Source organism: Anopheles coluzzii, chromosome 3 (assembly GCF_943734685.1).
Source record: "Anopheles coluzzii chromosome 3, AcolN3, whole genome shotgun sequence".
In the NCBI taxonomy this organism is placed as follows: domain Eukaryota; kingdom Metazoa; phylum Arthropoda; class Insecta; order Diptera; family Culicidae; genus Anopheles; species Anopheles coluzzii.
In genome coordinates, this window is record NC_064671.1 from 70,547,382 (window position 1) to 70,561,685 (window position 14,304).

General features: G+C 45.4%; 1 protein-coding gene across 1 annotated transcript; it reads left to right on the top strand.

Moving 5' to 3' along the window:
- The first annotated feature begins 8,122 nt into the window (after positions 1-8,122).
- LOC120957284 (CCAAT/enhancer-binding protein) lies at positions 8,123-13,719 on the top strand. Its single transcript, XM_040379400.2, has one exon. It carries the CDS (start codon positions 9,497-9,499, stop codon positions 10,856-10,858), a length of 1,362 nt encoding a protein of 453 aa, XP_040235334.2. The 5' UTR covers positions 8,123-9,496; the 3' UTR covers positions 10,859-13,719.
- The last annotated feature ends 585 nt before the right edge of the window (positions 13,720-14,304 follow it).

The window sequence follows — 14,304 nt, forward strand, 5'->3', positions numbered from 1 at the left end:
GTAAGCCCTAAGTACCCGCTGGGGGGTGAAAACGCTGAGAGAGTGTTCTGATGATGGATTCCCTCCTGTAATAAAAAAAAAACATTCCATTTCGGGTTTTATAGCCTTGTCAAGAGCATGGGAAAATGGGCAATGACAATATTATTATTGCTCCGTAATGATTATTCTTAGTACCAGACGAAACAACAGAAAAACGAGCTTATATTGCAAAGCAATATCATCGTGTAACAGACAGGCCTACCTAGCTTAACACAAAATCAGACAGTTTTTTTTATCTCTTCCCACTAGCCAGCATAAGCACAAGCACATTACCCACACCTGAAGCCGGAAGAACCTCGAACGCGCTGCAGTAACGAGCAGCGCGAGCAGCGGTCACCTCATTTGCTCAATCGCAAGATCAGCTCGAAATTGGAGCGGAATTTTCTACAGATTGACAGATCATGCCGACGCCAACGCCAAGCCGGCGAACCCCATTATTAGGCGGTCGACGAAATCGAGGCACCCGCGCCAGCACGCGCGTCCAATGGTTGATGCTATCACTCTCACTTTTCAACACACGCGGCCTGGGGTGTTGATGGGTGTTGAGGAAGGGAGCAGCAGAAGAAGAATTAGAGAATGGATAAATGGAATAACGAAGGAAGCAAAATCGAATGCGATCAATACATAAAAAAAATGTGTCACGCACAATCGAACGTAATTCCGATAAGGACATTAAATATTGAAATAAATAGAATATAAGAGATTTAAAAAAATGGTAAATGTTTAAAAATAACACAAATACTATGAACAATTGAAAAAGATAAAAAGGAAACTGAAGTAGGACAGCCATAACCATCAAACAATGACAGCACGTGTGAATTTAAAATTAAAACATAAAAAAAGACAAAACACAAAAACACGAATTAATAAAATCATCCGATCTCTTTCTCTCTCTCCCACCCACACACATATTCGTAAGCAAAAGTGAAATTGAATTTACCGTAGCCCGCATTCGGTGTGAGCCGCGTCTAGTCCGTGTCTAGCCGGGAGGCAACCACTTGTTTCGCGCTTATGTTTTGTGCGTAGTGATCGGTTCCGTTGCCACGGGAAACAACACATACAGCACGCATGGTGGTTGTCTGCGTTTCAGTGTGTGGTATCCGTACGCGTTGGACCATTCAATAGACATGTCACATTGTGTTGAACTTCCGCTTCAGGTAAGAATTATATTAAATGTGACACCACAGCAAGACAATAGAGGATAGTTGGTGAAGATACAAATTTGGCAGTGTGATGTAAAGGAGTAGAGATTTGTAAAAAAATGTAGATTTTGTAAAATTGAGTCATTCCATTGGAATCTTTAATGCACATTGGAAAACGTTTTAAACCTTTCAATTTAATGCCCTTTTACCCATTTCGTAACGAGTCGGTGTTATGCAGCTGGGAAGAAATTTCCAAACAAATTCAAACGATGGAATTACGACCGCTGGAGTAAATCAAACTTCCCTTTTACAATGTTTACACTCAACAAGACACATTTCACACACTTTTCTTCGAAACCCGTTTGGGCAATGCACAATGCGAATAGCTTTTTTTTACGACCTCGGTCACATCCTTTAGTACAACTCCGAAAAGGCGTGTTCGATTGGCACTGTTTATTCCTTTCCACAACCTTTGACAGTAAAATTTCCTCTTTTTGCTGTATTTACTCTCTATAAACTTTTACTTTTAACCCGCACACCGTACCACTGGACCCGGTGCGGAAAACAAATGCACACACTTTGCGATAAAAGCAGAAGGAGCAAGATACTCCCATCAAATCGATACCGATTGAAGGGGATTTAATTCCTCGCGATTGTACCCCGATCGCTTTGACCCACACGGCGTACGACGGCGAATTTAATGAGTAGTTTTCCCATGCTTTCTAAATCTCCCCATCACGAGGTCTCGAATGTTTGTTTTGCTGCCGAATTACATCAGCTGCCCTTACCGTCCGTTGCTGAACGCACGAAAAGCAGAGGTGTGCACGTGTAAAGTGTAGCTTAAAGTGCTTTGGCTTTGCACAGTTGATGATCGGCGGGAAAACATCGTTATCAACCCTACCTTGCGTGTGTCTGGACTCTTTCTTCCAGTGTGTGAAAGGCGCCAACGGTCCGATTGAGTCCGGTGTGTCGGTGCTTAGCGGTTTATTTGATAAGTAAAATCATTTCCTGCGAATGGGTCGCCGGCACAGGTCGGCCGATTGGGGGCTTATCGACGCACACCGATATCGGCGATCGGCGCTGGGTGCAGTTTGCTTGATTTGCTTGGTAGTCTTACAGCCCTTGCTTTTGAAGTTGACAGGACCAGTCATGCAAATTATGTTATGAACATTAAAATATTTCGAAATTTACACTAAAAGAGAATTCTTTTCTTTTCTACAACTGTCGTCAAAACCCGCATCGCTTGCCCTTCCTTGAACTGTGCCGCGTGATCGACGCGCTTGATGTTGTGACTGTGACGCAACCGGTCGTCGCATCGTCGTATCACGCGATCGTATCCCTTTGGCGATACAATCAATTCAAGTGTTTCACACCGCTCTGTGTGGGCCCTGTTTAGCCCTTGACGACGTTCTCCCTTCGTTCCTGCTTGTTCCCCAGCCAAATGCACGTTAAAAATACGTTCCAATGGCGTGATGTTTGGGTTCGCGTCTTTCAATCGATATGACATCTCTGCGGCCACAACAATTCCGAAAACGTGATCGACGAAAGTCAGATCGCTACGGAGGATGATGATCGTGGTACCGCGAGAGTGCCAATCAAGAGTGAAAGGCACAAGTGGAGAGGGTAAAGGAATTTGATAGCAAACGATCGTACTGGTTGGAAAGTATTCTAAGATGAGGGTTTAGTTCGATTTGAAGAGATTTATTGGAGTAAGATCTCTATATCTTGACGTCTTAGGTAATATCTGTGAGTATAAAACATTGAAATTGTGGTTTTATGTATCTCTACCGGAACGATTTATCCCTAATAACTCCATTCGATTGAGCAATTCGAGGCACAGACAACAGTCAAACAAAATCAGTCTGTCTTAGAAAATGACAACCTCCTTCAATGCCCCTCCATCCAAATTTCCGAATGTAGCTCATTAAAAGGTCATTTGTGTGTGACCCGCTAATGGTAAGCGTATCGAACGGAAACGCCCAATAAAGGGTCTTGAATTCTATTTCATTAACAATTCCTAGTATCTGAACCACCTGCACGTGAAAAAAAAACTTACAACCCCAATCACCCTACAACACTATTAAGAAGTGTTGAATAATGGTTGAGTCCTTCCAAACCACCATCTAGCTCCAACCAATTGACACTCTCACCCTCTAAATCCGGTGTCAGAAATAATTTGTTTAATGTACTCCAAACCCACTGACGAGACGTTCGGGAAGGTAGAAATGCCATTTCTTTGCTGACACGCGTTGCTACTTACCCGATAGTCAAGGTGCTCGTGGTCCACTCTCGTGGGTAATCATTATTAAATTGAACTGCGTCCTGCACCCTCCGGTAGACTGACGATGATGATGAGTTGTTGCCGTTACCGATTGGATTGGAAACCAATGCGGGTCGGTAGCCCCCTCTCCTGGTTAAGTAGCAGCACTTGAGAGTAATTGACTGTTATTCCCCTGGTTGAATAGTTTGATATTTAGATCCTATTTTAAAGTATTTCTAGTTAATAGACAACTATTCCAATGAACTAGTTTTTTCTTTAAGAATAGAGCGATTACAAACCCATGGCACAGTTGGAAATGGGGACAAAACAAACCCCCAAAATTGAATCATAAAGGCACAACAATCAATAATATAGTTCGTTTCATTTACAAAACTTGGAAGACACGATCAGGTTTTTTCCTCTATTATGGGTATTCCCATCCAAACAAAAACGGTCCCGCCCAGCCGCCAAAGCCTATCTCTGACATTAAAACCCAACACCACCGTCGAACAACATCCCCGAAAAAGGATCGAATGTCTCCGAATACGTTACGAGGAAGCGAAAAAGGCGAATATCAATATCCCGGTTTTCCGCCATTCCACTGCGCACATCCGTACACTGTGACACACTGACCATGATAGTTTATTTACTCTTACAGCGCTCTTTCTCGCTCTCCTCGTTGGGGCAGTATCTGCCTCTGTCTCTCGATTGCCATGGAAGCGAATGCTGAAAGAGAAATCAAAAATAAACAGGACATGAATCACGTAACGCGCTCTAAACTTCCAACCCGATTCGCGCACACCGCCAAAGCGCCACCAGACTCTACACGCGCTCTGTTGCTGCTCATCTGCCCCATCTGCTGGCCTGGCTGGCTGGCGCGAATCAACAGGTTATAACAATTATATAAAGATTGACCCAGATCCGGCGTGAAAATATGCTCCACGATCGAAGGCGGGGATGGCTTTGTACCCCTGTGTTCCCCATCGGTTCTCTCGTCTTAGCTGTGGCTGATTGAATGATGCCGCATCGAGCACCGTGAGATGAGTTTTGCCCGTCTTGCAGATATTATCACACACTCACAGGGGCGAGAAAATCGGAGCTGTGCAGCGAAAGAAACGACAGTGAAAACAGCGAAACGGCGTTGGCTTTGGGAGTTCGCTCAGGTGTGCCCAGGGGTGCGGGTTGCCCAGCATCGCATCATGCCGTGGGTCCAACCTTGAAAAAGAAATGGCCCCATTTCATCATACACACTCACACACATTCCCCGGAGCCCCCGTGATTTTCATTGCTGAGCCATTGGGGCCGTCTTTCGCTCCACGGCTTTCTTCACGACTTTCGTTTTCTTTGGCCTGCTGCTGCTGGTGATGGTGGGCTTTTGTGGGGTGAGGTAGCAAACCAGTTTTTTGTGTCCGCGATCGTGCTAATGCATCGCGCCTCGTTCGCACAGTACTGATCATAACGGGTTTCGGGGCGGGTCGTCCCAATATGTATACAAAGAAAAAAAAAACATAACAGGCATGGGCCGGTTTGTAAATCACGGGAGCTTTTTTACACGATTGTTGTAAGTATGCATGTAAGACCATGTAGATCATTTAAATGAGAACGTTACAAAAATGTTATCATATATAGGATGAGAGATCAATACATCTGCGATGGCTTGTCTTTACTATCGGACTCCAATCGACAACCTATGCAGTGACTACTTCAACACTGTCTTGTGGTTTAACTATTAACTCTTGCCTTTTATTATTGATCAACAATAGGATCTTTCAAGATCCTCTGGACATCAAAATCCCTAGAAGCAGATTTTCCATTGCAGCAGAGCAGACTTCATCTGATGTCTATAATTTGCTCTTTGAAATAGAATCACGTTAAATTACTTCATTATCAATCTTTGGTTATCATCCAGATAGTATCCATACTATAAAGAAACTCTGAACAAAGCCTAATTAAAACGTGTTATATCTCAGAGAATGACTTCGAAGTCTCAATACTTAATCAAAGATCTTTTTTTGAATCCAACGGCTTCAATACATATATTGGGGCTTATGTGATCTGTAAGCCCTGATATTTGAATATTGTTTTGATTTCAACAATACACGGTGGTCTCTTATTAGGCTGCAATTTTTTCTCAAAAGTTTGGATTTTCTTATACTGATCTTCAATTCTTCGAAACTTTGAGCTCTCAATCTACTGAGAGACGTTCATGACATAGCTCTCTGTTCAACACTACCCACAAAAGCAAAGACCTTTACTCATTATCTGCCAAGAACGCACGTGCTTCCTTATCATATGACACTTCCCACACACACGACAAGAAACAATAAGGAAAAAAATCCAACTCAAAACAATTTGAATGAATGAATCGTGCCAAAGATACCACGAATTTCACATGAATCTTTTCTCACGTGACGTCAACGCCATCCCTGCAAGCTTACAAACTCCTTCTTCCGTAGGCCGGACCGGATGCGCCACATTATTACCGGAACAACGGTGAAGACTCGGCCTCGATAACAAACAAAAAACGCGTCTTAAATGATAGACAAATCCTGACCATCTACCTGCTGGTGTCGAAGTGTTTAATCAGTCCTCGTTTGGTGCAAACTGCTCCCACCATTACCACCTTGCCTTTTGCACACGTCAATGACGTACTTAGTTCCGGTGATAAGAGCTGATTCGCATCGGTACCTGACAAGGGGGGAGATGCTTACCGGTACGAGTCATGCGATAAACCTCGCGATAGCAAATCATTACGTATTGTTTTTGACCGTGAGTCACTTGTTTTTATGACGGTTCGCGTATCGGTGACGTGACCGACAAAAAAAGCGCGTACCAGCCACGCTAATCAATGAATGATTGGAACGCGTGTGTGTGTGTGTGTGTTGTTGTGCATTGTTACCTGTAGGCCCACCTGCTCCGTGCCCTGTTTCTGCAGGTTTTTCTCAATCTATCACACTCACAACTACCTAGAGCGTTCCGCTGCCATGTTTACATCTCCCGGTTTTTGATCAGCAAAACCAAATAAAACCGATTATTGGTGCAGGCTGATAAGAAATTGACGGTACACACGGTACAGTGGGCCAGTAATAGGGGCATAGAATCTCGTCGAGAAACTGATCGGTGCGACCTGTTTCTGGGACGACCTGCGCACTAATATTGACACAAGCTTCGTGGGGCCAAAGCGCTTTACGGGTCGCAAAAAGGAATCGAACAAACGAAAGCATTCTTGTGCCCTGGACTCAACTGGACCCTGAGACTGGAGAGGGGGAAGCCGAACAATGCTCACATGCAAACCTGATCGCAAATGGTCGATCGCCGTGCGACCCGCGATAAGCAATCATCGTGCAAACTAAGGTGCAGCAAGATATGCTACGGCAAACAGAATTCGGTTTTGCTCCAAACTGCCACCTCCCGTACGATGACTAAACGAAACCGTACATACTTCTCTGCAGGGATGGAATGTGCGTCTTATCTTTTGCTGACCACTGTCCATTCTTTATTTGCACTGAATGGGTGGGAATGTGGCAGAAAGTGTAAACATGCTCCAGGCGATTTGCGTCCAACTGCTGCTCCAAAGATTTATGTAGGTTAAATCAAATGCAAATTAAGGGCACGAAATCAACAGAATGGATAAGATATGTAATATGAAAACCAAAAGTTTGTACAAAGCCTACAAGAAACGCTACAAGAACGACAGTGAAATCTCCCTGCGTAGCGCAGTGTAAGAAAACTGGCGCCAAAACGTAGGCCCAAACGGGCCACACAAACAGCACAACACATTCAACGAGAATCTAAACGGGAAACCCCTTTATGACCTCCCTACAAACCACCTCCCAATCCCCCACAATGCTTGATTATATCATACCACTATGAAAGGGTTTCCACGGCGTGGTAATGTGCTCATAAGAGAGAGAGAGAGAAGTACAGGGAGACACACGAAGAGAGAAACTGCATCAAATGACGAACACACCAAACCGAATCGATGACGTCGTGGTAGTACAGGTTGACTTTTGGAACCGAATGGTAATTTCTAAGCACAAGGTAAGGGTGAAGAGAAAAGAGGAGAGGGTGAAACACGGGAACCACCTGTGTTTGTGTATGTGTGTGAGAAAATGGATACTGGTGTTGGCTACCGTTATCTGAACGGCCGGCAAGAGTGAGAGTGACCAGGCGTCGCCATTACACTATGGGAAGTTGTTTGAAATTTGTCATAAGAAATGTCAAAATAAGAGCCCTTTGGTTAGTAAATTGTATTTTTTTTAATACTTTATGTATGTATGATCAATGAAGAACCTCAATTTAACAATAATATAAATACTATGTTTTGTGTTATCGTTAACTGGGAGCTCTGCTTAATGTTTTGTATTAAATTAGCAGAATATTTCATATCAGTCGTCTTTAATATCTGTAGCTCAAATAACCTCTATATTACTCTCTCAATCAGTTTATAGTTTAAATTTTTCCATTAAAAAGATGTCATATCTTTTCGAAAACAATTTTGCCCACCGCTTGCTCCAACTATGCTGAGGACGCTGGACCATTTCTCACTTTCCCACCACGCATCGGGCAGCTCACGGTTCAAGATTAGCGCACCACTCCGTTCCCAGAAAAGGGTAAGCCCGATACTAACGAGACATAGAGAAAGAGAGAGAGCGAGAGCTTTTTGGGGTGCGTGTGTGAGCGAATTTCGCGTCGCGTCTCAACCGAGCGGACCCGAGCGGTTGGCGCTTGATAGTCGTGTTGCTACACCGCAGCGGTTGGCTCACTCTCGTTCAAACAGCGCAACCGATCGTACACGCGCGCGCGCACACACGTTTCGCTCCCCACGGCTGGGCACAGTTTTGGGACACGGCATCACGGCAAACCTCACTGTGCAGATCTTCCCCCCCACTCCGCCCCGTCGCTTTCGTGATTCCGGGAGAGCCCACGCAGCAGCAGCAGCAGCAGATCGTGCCAGAGATCGGGTGCGATCGTGCGGTGCCGAGATAGCGTGTAGTAAATCACCCCAAGAAGGGGGTGAGATCGAAACCGGGACACACTGGTGCATCCCTGTCCACCCCAAAACGGAGTGGGGTCACCACCACCACCACTAGCCCCTACTGTTAGTGTTACCTACTACCACCACTACTGCGCCCGACCGTCCGCACTGACTACTAAGCGGGAAAGTCATCAAGAGCGCGAGAAAGAGAGAAGAAAGAGAGAGAGCGCGCTCAGCGAAAGTGAGAGCGCTAGTGAGAGTGAGTGAGTGTGTGAGCAGGCAAGCGCACTCGCGCAAACATACACACACACGCGCGCGCGCAAGCGAAAGAAGCAGTGTGTTAATATATAACAAGTTGCATCATAGTCTTAAGACTTCAGTCTTAAGAAAGTGTACCGTCCACCAACATCTTTCGCAAAAAAAAAGCTGGCCGACCGGGGCAAAACAAGCGCTAGCCCCCGAGGTAGCCCGCGCTCGTGGTGTGTATGTGCGGATTTTGTCGCGCGTTTTTTTTCACTGGTGCAGAATTTTCCGCACTTTTCCCGAAACGGCCGTTAATGCTTCCCTGCTGTTACCTGTCACAGCAAAACAGCCAGCGGTGATGCCGAACGCAGCGAACAGTTGAATAAATCATGGATTATTTCTACTTCTGGATCTACAACAAATGAAACCGTTTTGATTGGTGACAAGTGCCCAAGTGTACCAAAGTGTTGCAATCGATTGTTTTCTCTTCGTGTGCAGTGAGTGTTTGAACAAACTTGATACAGTTGTTCTATCGGAAAGGTGAAATATTATACAAAAAGAGCATAAGAAGGACTGACACGTGTCTGTAGTGTTTTGGAGAAAGGTTAAGGTGCAATTGCTGGTGGCAAAGAGATTGAAACATAATCCAGTGTGCAATTTAGTGGCGTTTGTGTGAATGGAAAGCAGTAAAGCGGAAGAAAAATCGTGCAATAATTCTATGATTTTGTGTCGTGCCTAGAAGTGTCGTGTATGTGAGTGAATTTGTGTACTCCTCGCCTCACCTCTTTATGTATCCACCCCTTGGCACGAGCGAGTGAATAGTGGGCCAAAAATATGGAATCGCCGCAAATGTACGATACGAATCAAATCCAAGTGCGCAGTGATATCAAGAAGCTAACGATGGCCGCGAACAATAGCGTGAACGGTGCGAACGGCACGGCCAACGGGGCCTCGCCGACCAACAACAACAACAACTCACCGACCGCGATTAATCAGAACACGCTGGCGATGAAGCAGCAGCAGCAGCAGCAGCAACAGCAGCACCAGCAGGTCCAGCAGCAGCAGGTCCAGCAGCAGCAGGTCCAACAGCAGCAGCAGCAGGTTCAGCCCCAGCAGCAAGTGCAGCTCGGTCAGCACGCCGCCACCAACGGTGCGTCCGGCGGTCTGCTCTCCAACGGTAACCTCCTGTCCAAGCAGATGCTGCAGCAAATCCAGTACTCCCAGTCCGAGCTGGACGAGCTCACGTCCCAGGAGATCTCGCTCGATCTGCAGCACCTGATCGACGACCAGTTCCGCGACCCGGAAGCGCTCGGCATCTTCACCGAGATGGTGACGGTCGGCAGCACCAACGGTACGATGGCGAACCCGCTCGTCCAGACGGCCGCCGCCAAGGCGCTCCAGCTCCAGCAGGCCCGGCTCTCGCAGCACTCGAACGGTGGCAACAGCTACCAGCGCTCGCTCGCCTACATGCCCCAGCCGGTGCATACGGGCGCCGCGTACGGCAGCACCTCGAGCGACGAGAACAGCTCCGTCGGCTCGTCCGCCGACTCGGCCAACATCAAGGAGGAGCCCGTCGACCCGAACGAGTACCGCCGGCAGCTGCTCGCGAACGGTGCCTCCGGGGGCGCCCAGTTTATGGGCACCATCAACGGGTACCCGGGGCTGCCGGGGGCCGGCGGCGGTGGCGCGGCAACACCCAACGGTGTTCCCGGGGCGCTCGGTGCGTCCGGGGGCGGCGGCACCACCCCCAGCTACGTCACCAACGGCAACGGTAACAGCTTCTCCAGCCTAACGCCCGCGACCGTGCTGCACCATCAGGCGCTACCGCATCTGTCCGGCGCCGCCCATCTCGCCAACCTGACCAAGCACAGCAAGATGCTGCCGCACGTCGGGCGCAAAACGCAGCAAAAGGTGGTGGACAAGGGCACGGACGAGTACCGGAGGCGGCGCGAGCGGAACAACATCGCGGTGCGGAAGTCGCGCGAAAAGGCGAAGGTGCGGTCGCGCGAGGTCGAGGAAAAGGTGAAGACGCTGCTAAAGGAGAAGGACGTGCTGATACGCAAGATCGAGGAGAAGAACAACGAGATCGCGCTGTACAAGCAGCTGTACATGCACCTGATGAACCACAGCAACCCGGAGATCAACCAGATATGTCGCAGCGCGCTGAACCTGTCCAACATGGGCGACCACATGTGATTTGGTGCGCTTTTGGGTGAAGCGTTGCGGGGAATCGTTGTTCACTGCTTTTTTTTTGGTCGGTCCAGAGCCGGGGACTGCTCCGTTGCATGCTGGGTTGCATCTCACTTTTCCTCCCAAACAGCCCACAGCAGCAGCAGTCCAGTATGGTACGGTCGGAGATGTCCCCTTTATTAGCTACCCATTGTCCATTCTACGTTGCGTTTTGTACACATGATACACACAAACACACACGAACCAAAGACAAGTTAGACTCGCAGGATATTCTTTCGCACCAAACCGGGACGAAGAATGGAGTCGAACGAAGACACACAAAGACGGCGCAAATGTAAGGAAGGCGAAAATGGGGAAGCGAAATTTCGGAGGGAGGACAACATCGAATTCGATTCAACCGCAGGCAGCTACTAACCGAAAAACAATAGCACAAACACACACAAACACACATACACTCTTGTGACAGCTAGAGCAGTGAAAAGTGAAGCAATTCGAAAGGAACTTAAATACCTGTACATAGCGTTTAAGATATTCGTGTTTATTTGCTACTGCGACGTTATTAATGTTATTATAATTATTGCCGTTTTTTTTGTTGTGTATAGAAGAGGATGCACTCGCTGAGTGCATTGCGTGAAGCAATTGGGTGGACAGGGGAACAGGGACGAATGTAGCATACATACAGTTATATATATCTATCTCTCTCTCTCTCTAGTGACGTACAGCGACCGATGAAACAAATCGTTCGACACAATACCTACTTAAGTACTACTTTTTGCACAAAGATTCACAAGAAACATACACACAAACACCCTTTTTGGTACGGCTGGTTGTAGATAAGACTTGATGGAAATGTTTTCTTTCGTTTTCTTTTTTTGTAAATTTGTTCATCTTTAGTTTGATGGTTAAGCTGTATGTAGTGTAGTGTGCTCTATTCGTTCGTTTGCGTTCATCCAGAGTCAGGGCAGATACGTCTGTTAAGAAAACGGTTAAAATACAAACTACTTTTTTATAAAATTAAACTAAAACACTGTTCTACTTCCTTTTCTTTCTCTTTCTTGCTTTATCTTCATCTCAAATTACTGTTTGTGGTGTACTTGTAACACGTTATAAGCTACAGGTTAATGTTTCCACCCTTAAGACTGATGTTCCTGTTATTCTTCTAGTGTTTTTCTTATTTCATATTTCTCTTCATTTTCTTGTGTTTTTCTCTTTCCACTTACCTGTATTCATATTTTTCTTTTTTCTTCCAATAATCTTTTACCCTATTCTTTTGTTCTTTTCAAACTTTTATTTGTTGTTCCATTCTATTATCTTATTGTTCGGACTTCTTTCATTCAACTACTCTAATATTCAACACTCTAATGTGTTTGGTTGATCTTTTTCTACTTTTTCTTCAGAAATTTACCTTAACCTGAAATCTACATTTTTTCCTCTCATCTTTTTATTTTCATAACTAACTAAAAGATTGTTGCACTAAAATACTCTCTCTAATCGTTTATCACGAATCTTCTTTTACTTTCTAATTCGCTTACTGTTTCTTTCTACCTTTTCTTGTTCTTATTAATTCATTGTTTTTCCTCTTTTCCCTAACTTATTTTAATTACTCCTCATCTAGTACTTTCCAGAACTAAACCAAAAGACATCATTTTGTAAACTTTCGCAACCACACCACCTTCCATAATTTTCCTCACAAATGCTAGACACAATGAACCAGTTATGTAAATAATGAACCACACACATACACATATCCCAAAAAAAAGGAAAGGCAAACGAGCACACAACCTCAACTTATCGAACTATTGTTACCAATGAGCGTATCGAAAACCTAAGAACTTAAAACCCCGTAATAACGTCGAGCTAGGAAGTCGTGTAGGAAAGTGTCTGACATTGTTCTGTGTTAACCGAACGCGTGATTAGAATATTGGGTGATCGAATTATCCCGATTGCGCGCGACCCAGCGAGCGAACGAAGGGGAGCGACGAAAATGAGACCACCGGCAAGAGCTAAAATAACCGATACTGAAGCGATCGTACTGAACCCAATCGATAAGTGGAGTGAATATTTAAATGTCTTGAAAAATGAAAACGCGTGCAGGTGTGAAAGTGAAAGCGGAAGCGAATCGGCATGGCCTAAGAGGCCCCACAATCGCACCCACTGGTCACTGTGTGCTTCAGAGTTCTTGGTGCGCTTGTATCAAAACGGGAACAGAATAAAAGCGGTGAATCAAGGAGTGAAAACTAGAAACAATGAAACCGAAGATAAATTATGAAACTGATGAGGTGAACTGGTTGTGTTTAAGTAGGTGAACTGTGCGTCCTACGAGTCGAAACGATAAGTTACCAGACAGAGTTAGTCTTAGTCATCTCCTGCACCCCAATTATGTATAAAGAGAACGAGAGCGAGCGATGCACCCACAGACGCTAGATTTTCTTCACTATCAAGATGATGATGATCGTTTTGTAGCATGATTGTTAATTTAATTTGTGTTTTTCTCTCTCCTTTTTGCGATTCCTTGTTGAGTATCAATTGGACAGATATTCCATCACAATTTCGAAATGTGCGGTGGATGCGTTCTAGTACGCCCAGTTTAGCGTAATGGTAGGGTTAAAAATGGGTGACAGCAATCGTTCGGCAGCAGCAAGTGGTCTCTGTTAAATTGATAGCATTGAGCATTGAAATCTGTGTAATCCCATACCTGTAACAGACACAGACACACACATAAAACACAAACACCACCTTTCTTCTCAGCTTGTGATGGCAAACAACCTTTTTTGTAGTTAGCTGAATATTAATCGAGACAAACAACTCTACATAAACACACGGGCTGAATAAATGTAATAAACTCATTTAAAAATCATTAAACTTAATTGTGTATTTTTATCTTTTATTGAGTTTTTTTTATCAATTTCAGCATCAAGTTCACTGTCCATTGTCAACAGGAACACTGCAACAACCAGCGAAAGAATAATTGGATTTTGAAGAACCGTTTAGGGTTTCCCTTATACAACCTACGATGCATGCATTTCCTTGATTTTGATATCGTGCTCTTAACCGACTTTGAGGATGAGAAAACAAACCTCCGTAATAAAAACAACCACATTACCTTCAACCCAAAACCCATTCGCGATCCCATTTGAATGTCTAACCGGCTTGAACAAATGAGCCGACACCTCAGCCGGACCCCATCGGACGCAAGTGCGCCACAGAGCCGATCGCGCCAACTGGCTGGCTAGCTAGCTGGCTGGCTGAGGTTGAGGAAACACAATACCTTTGCCTGCGCCTGTTTAGCGACACCTAGAATGAACGGACGCCTTCAAAAGAAACAATCGTCCGTTCGGCGTGTTGGTGCGCTGCCAAGTTCTGTCTGAAAATCATTGTTCCCCATGTGCGGAGCCGTCGTGTGAAAATTATCTTTATTTTGGGGAGGTTTTGTTTTTCTCCTCTTGTTGAGT

What these genes read in the sequence shown, in the direction of transcription:
- LOC120957284 (XM_040379400.2), top strand. Translation starts at nt 9,497, where the DNA reads ATGGAATCGCCGCAAATGTACGATACGAATCAAATCCAAGTGCGCAGT.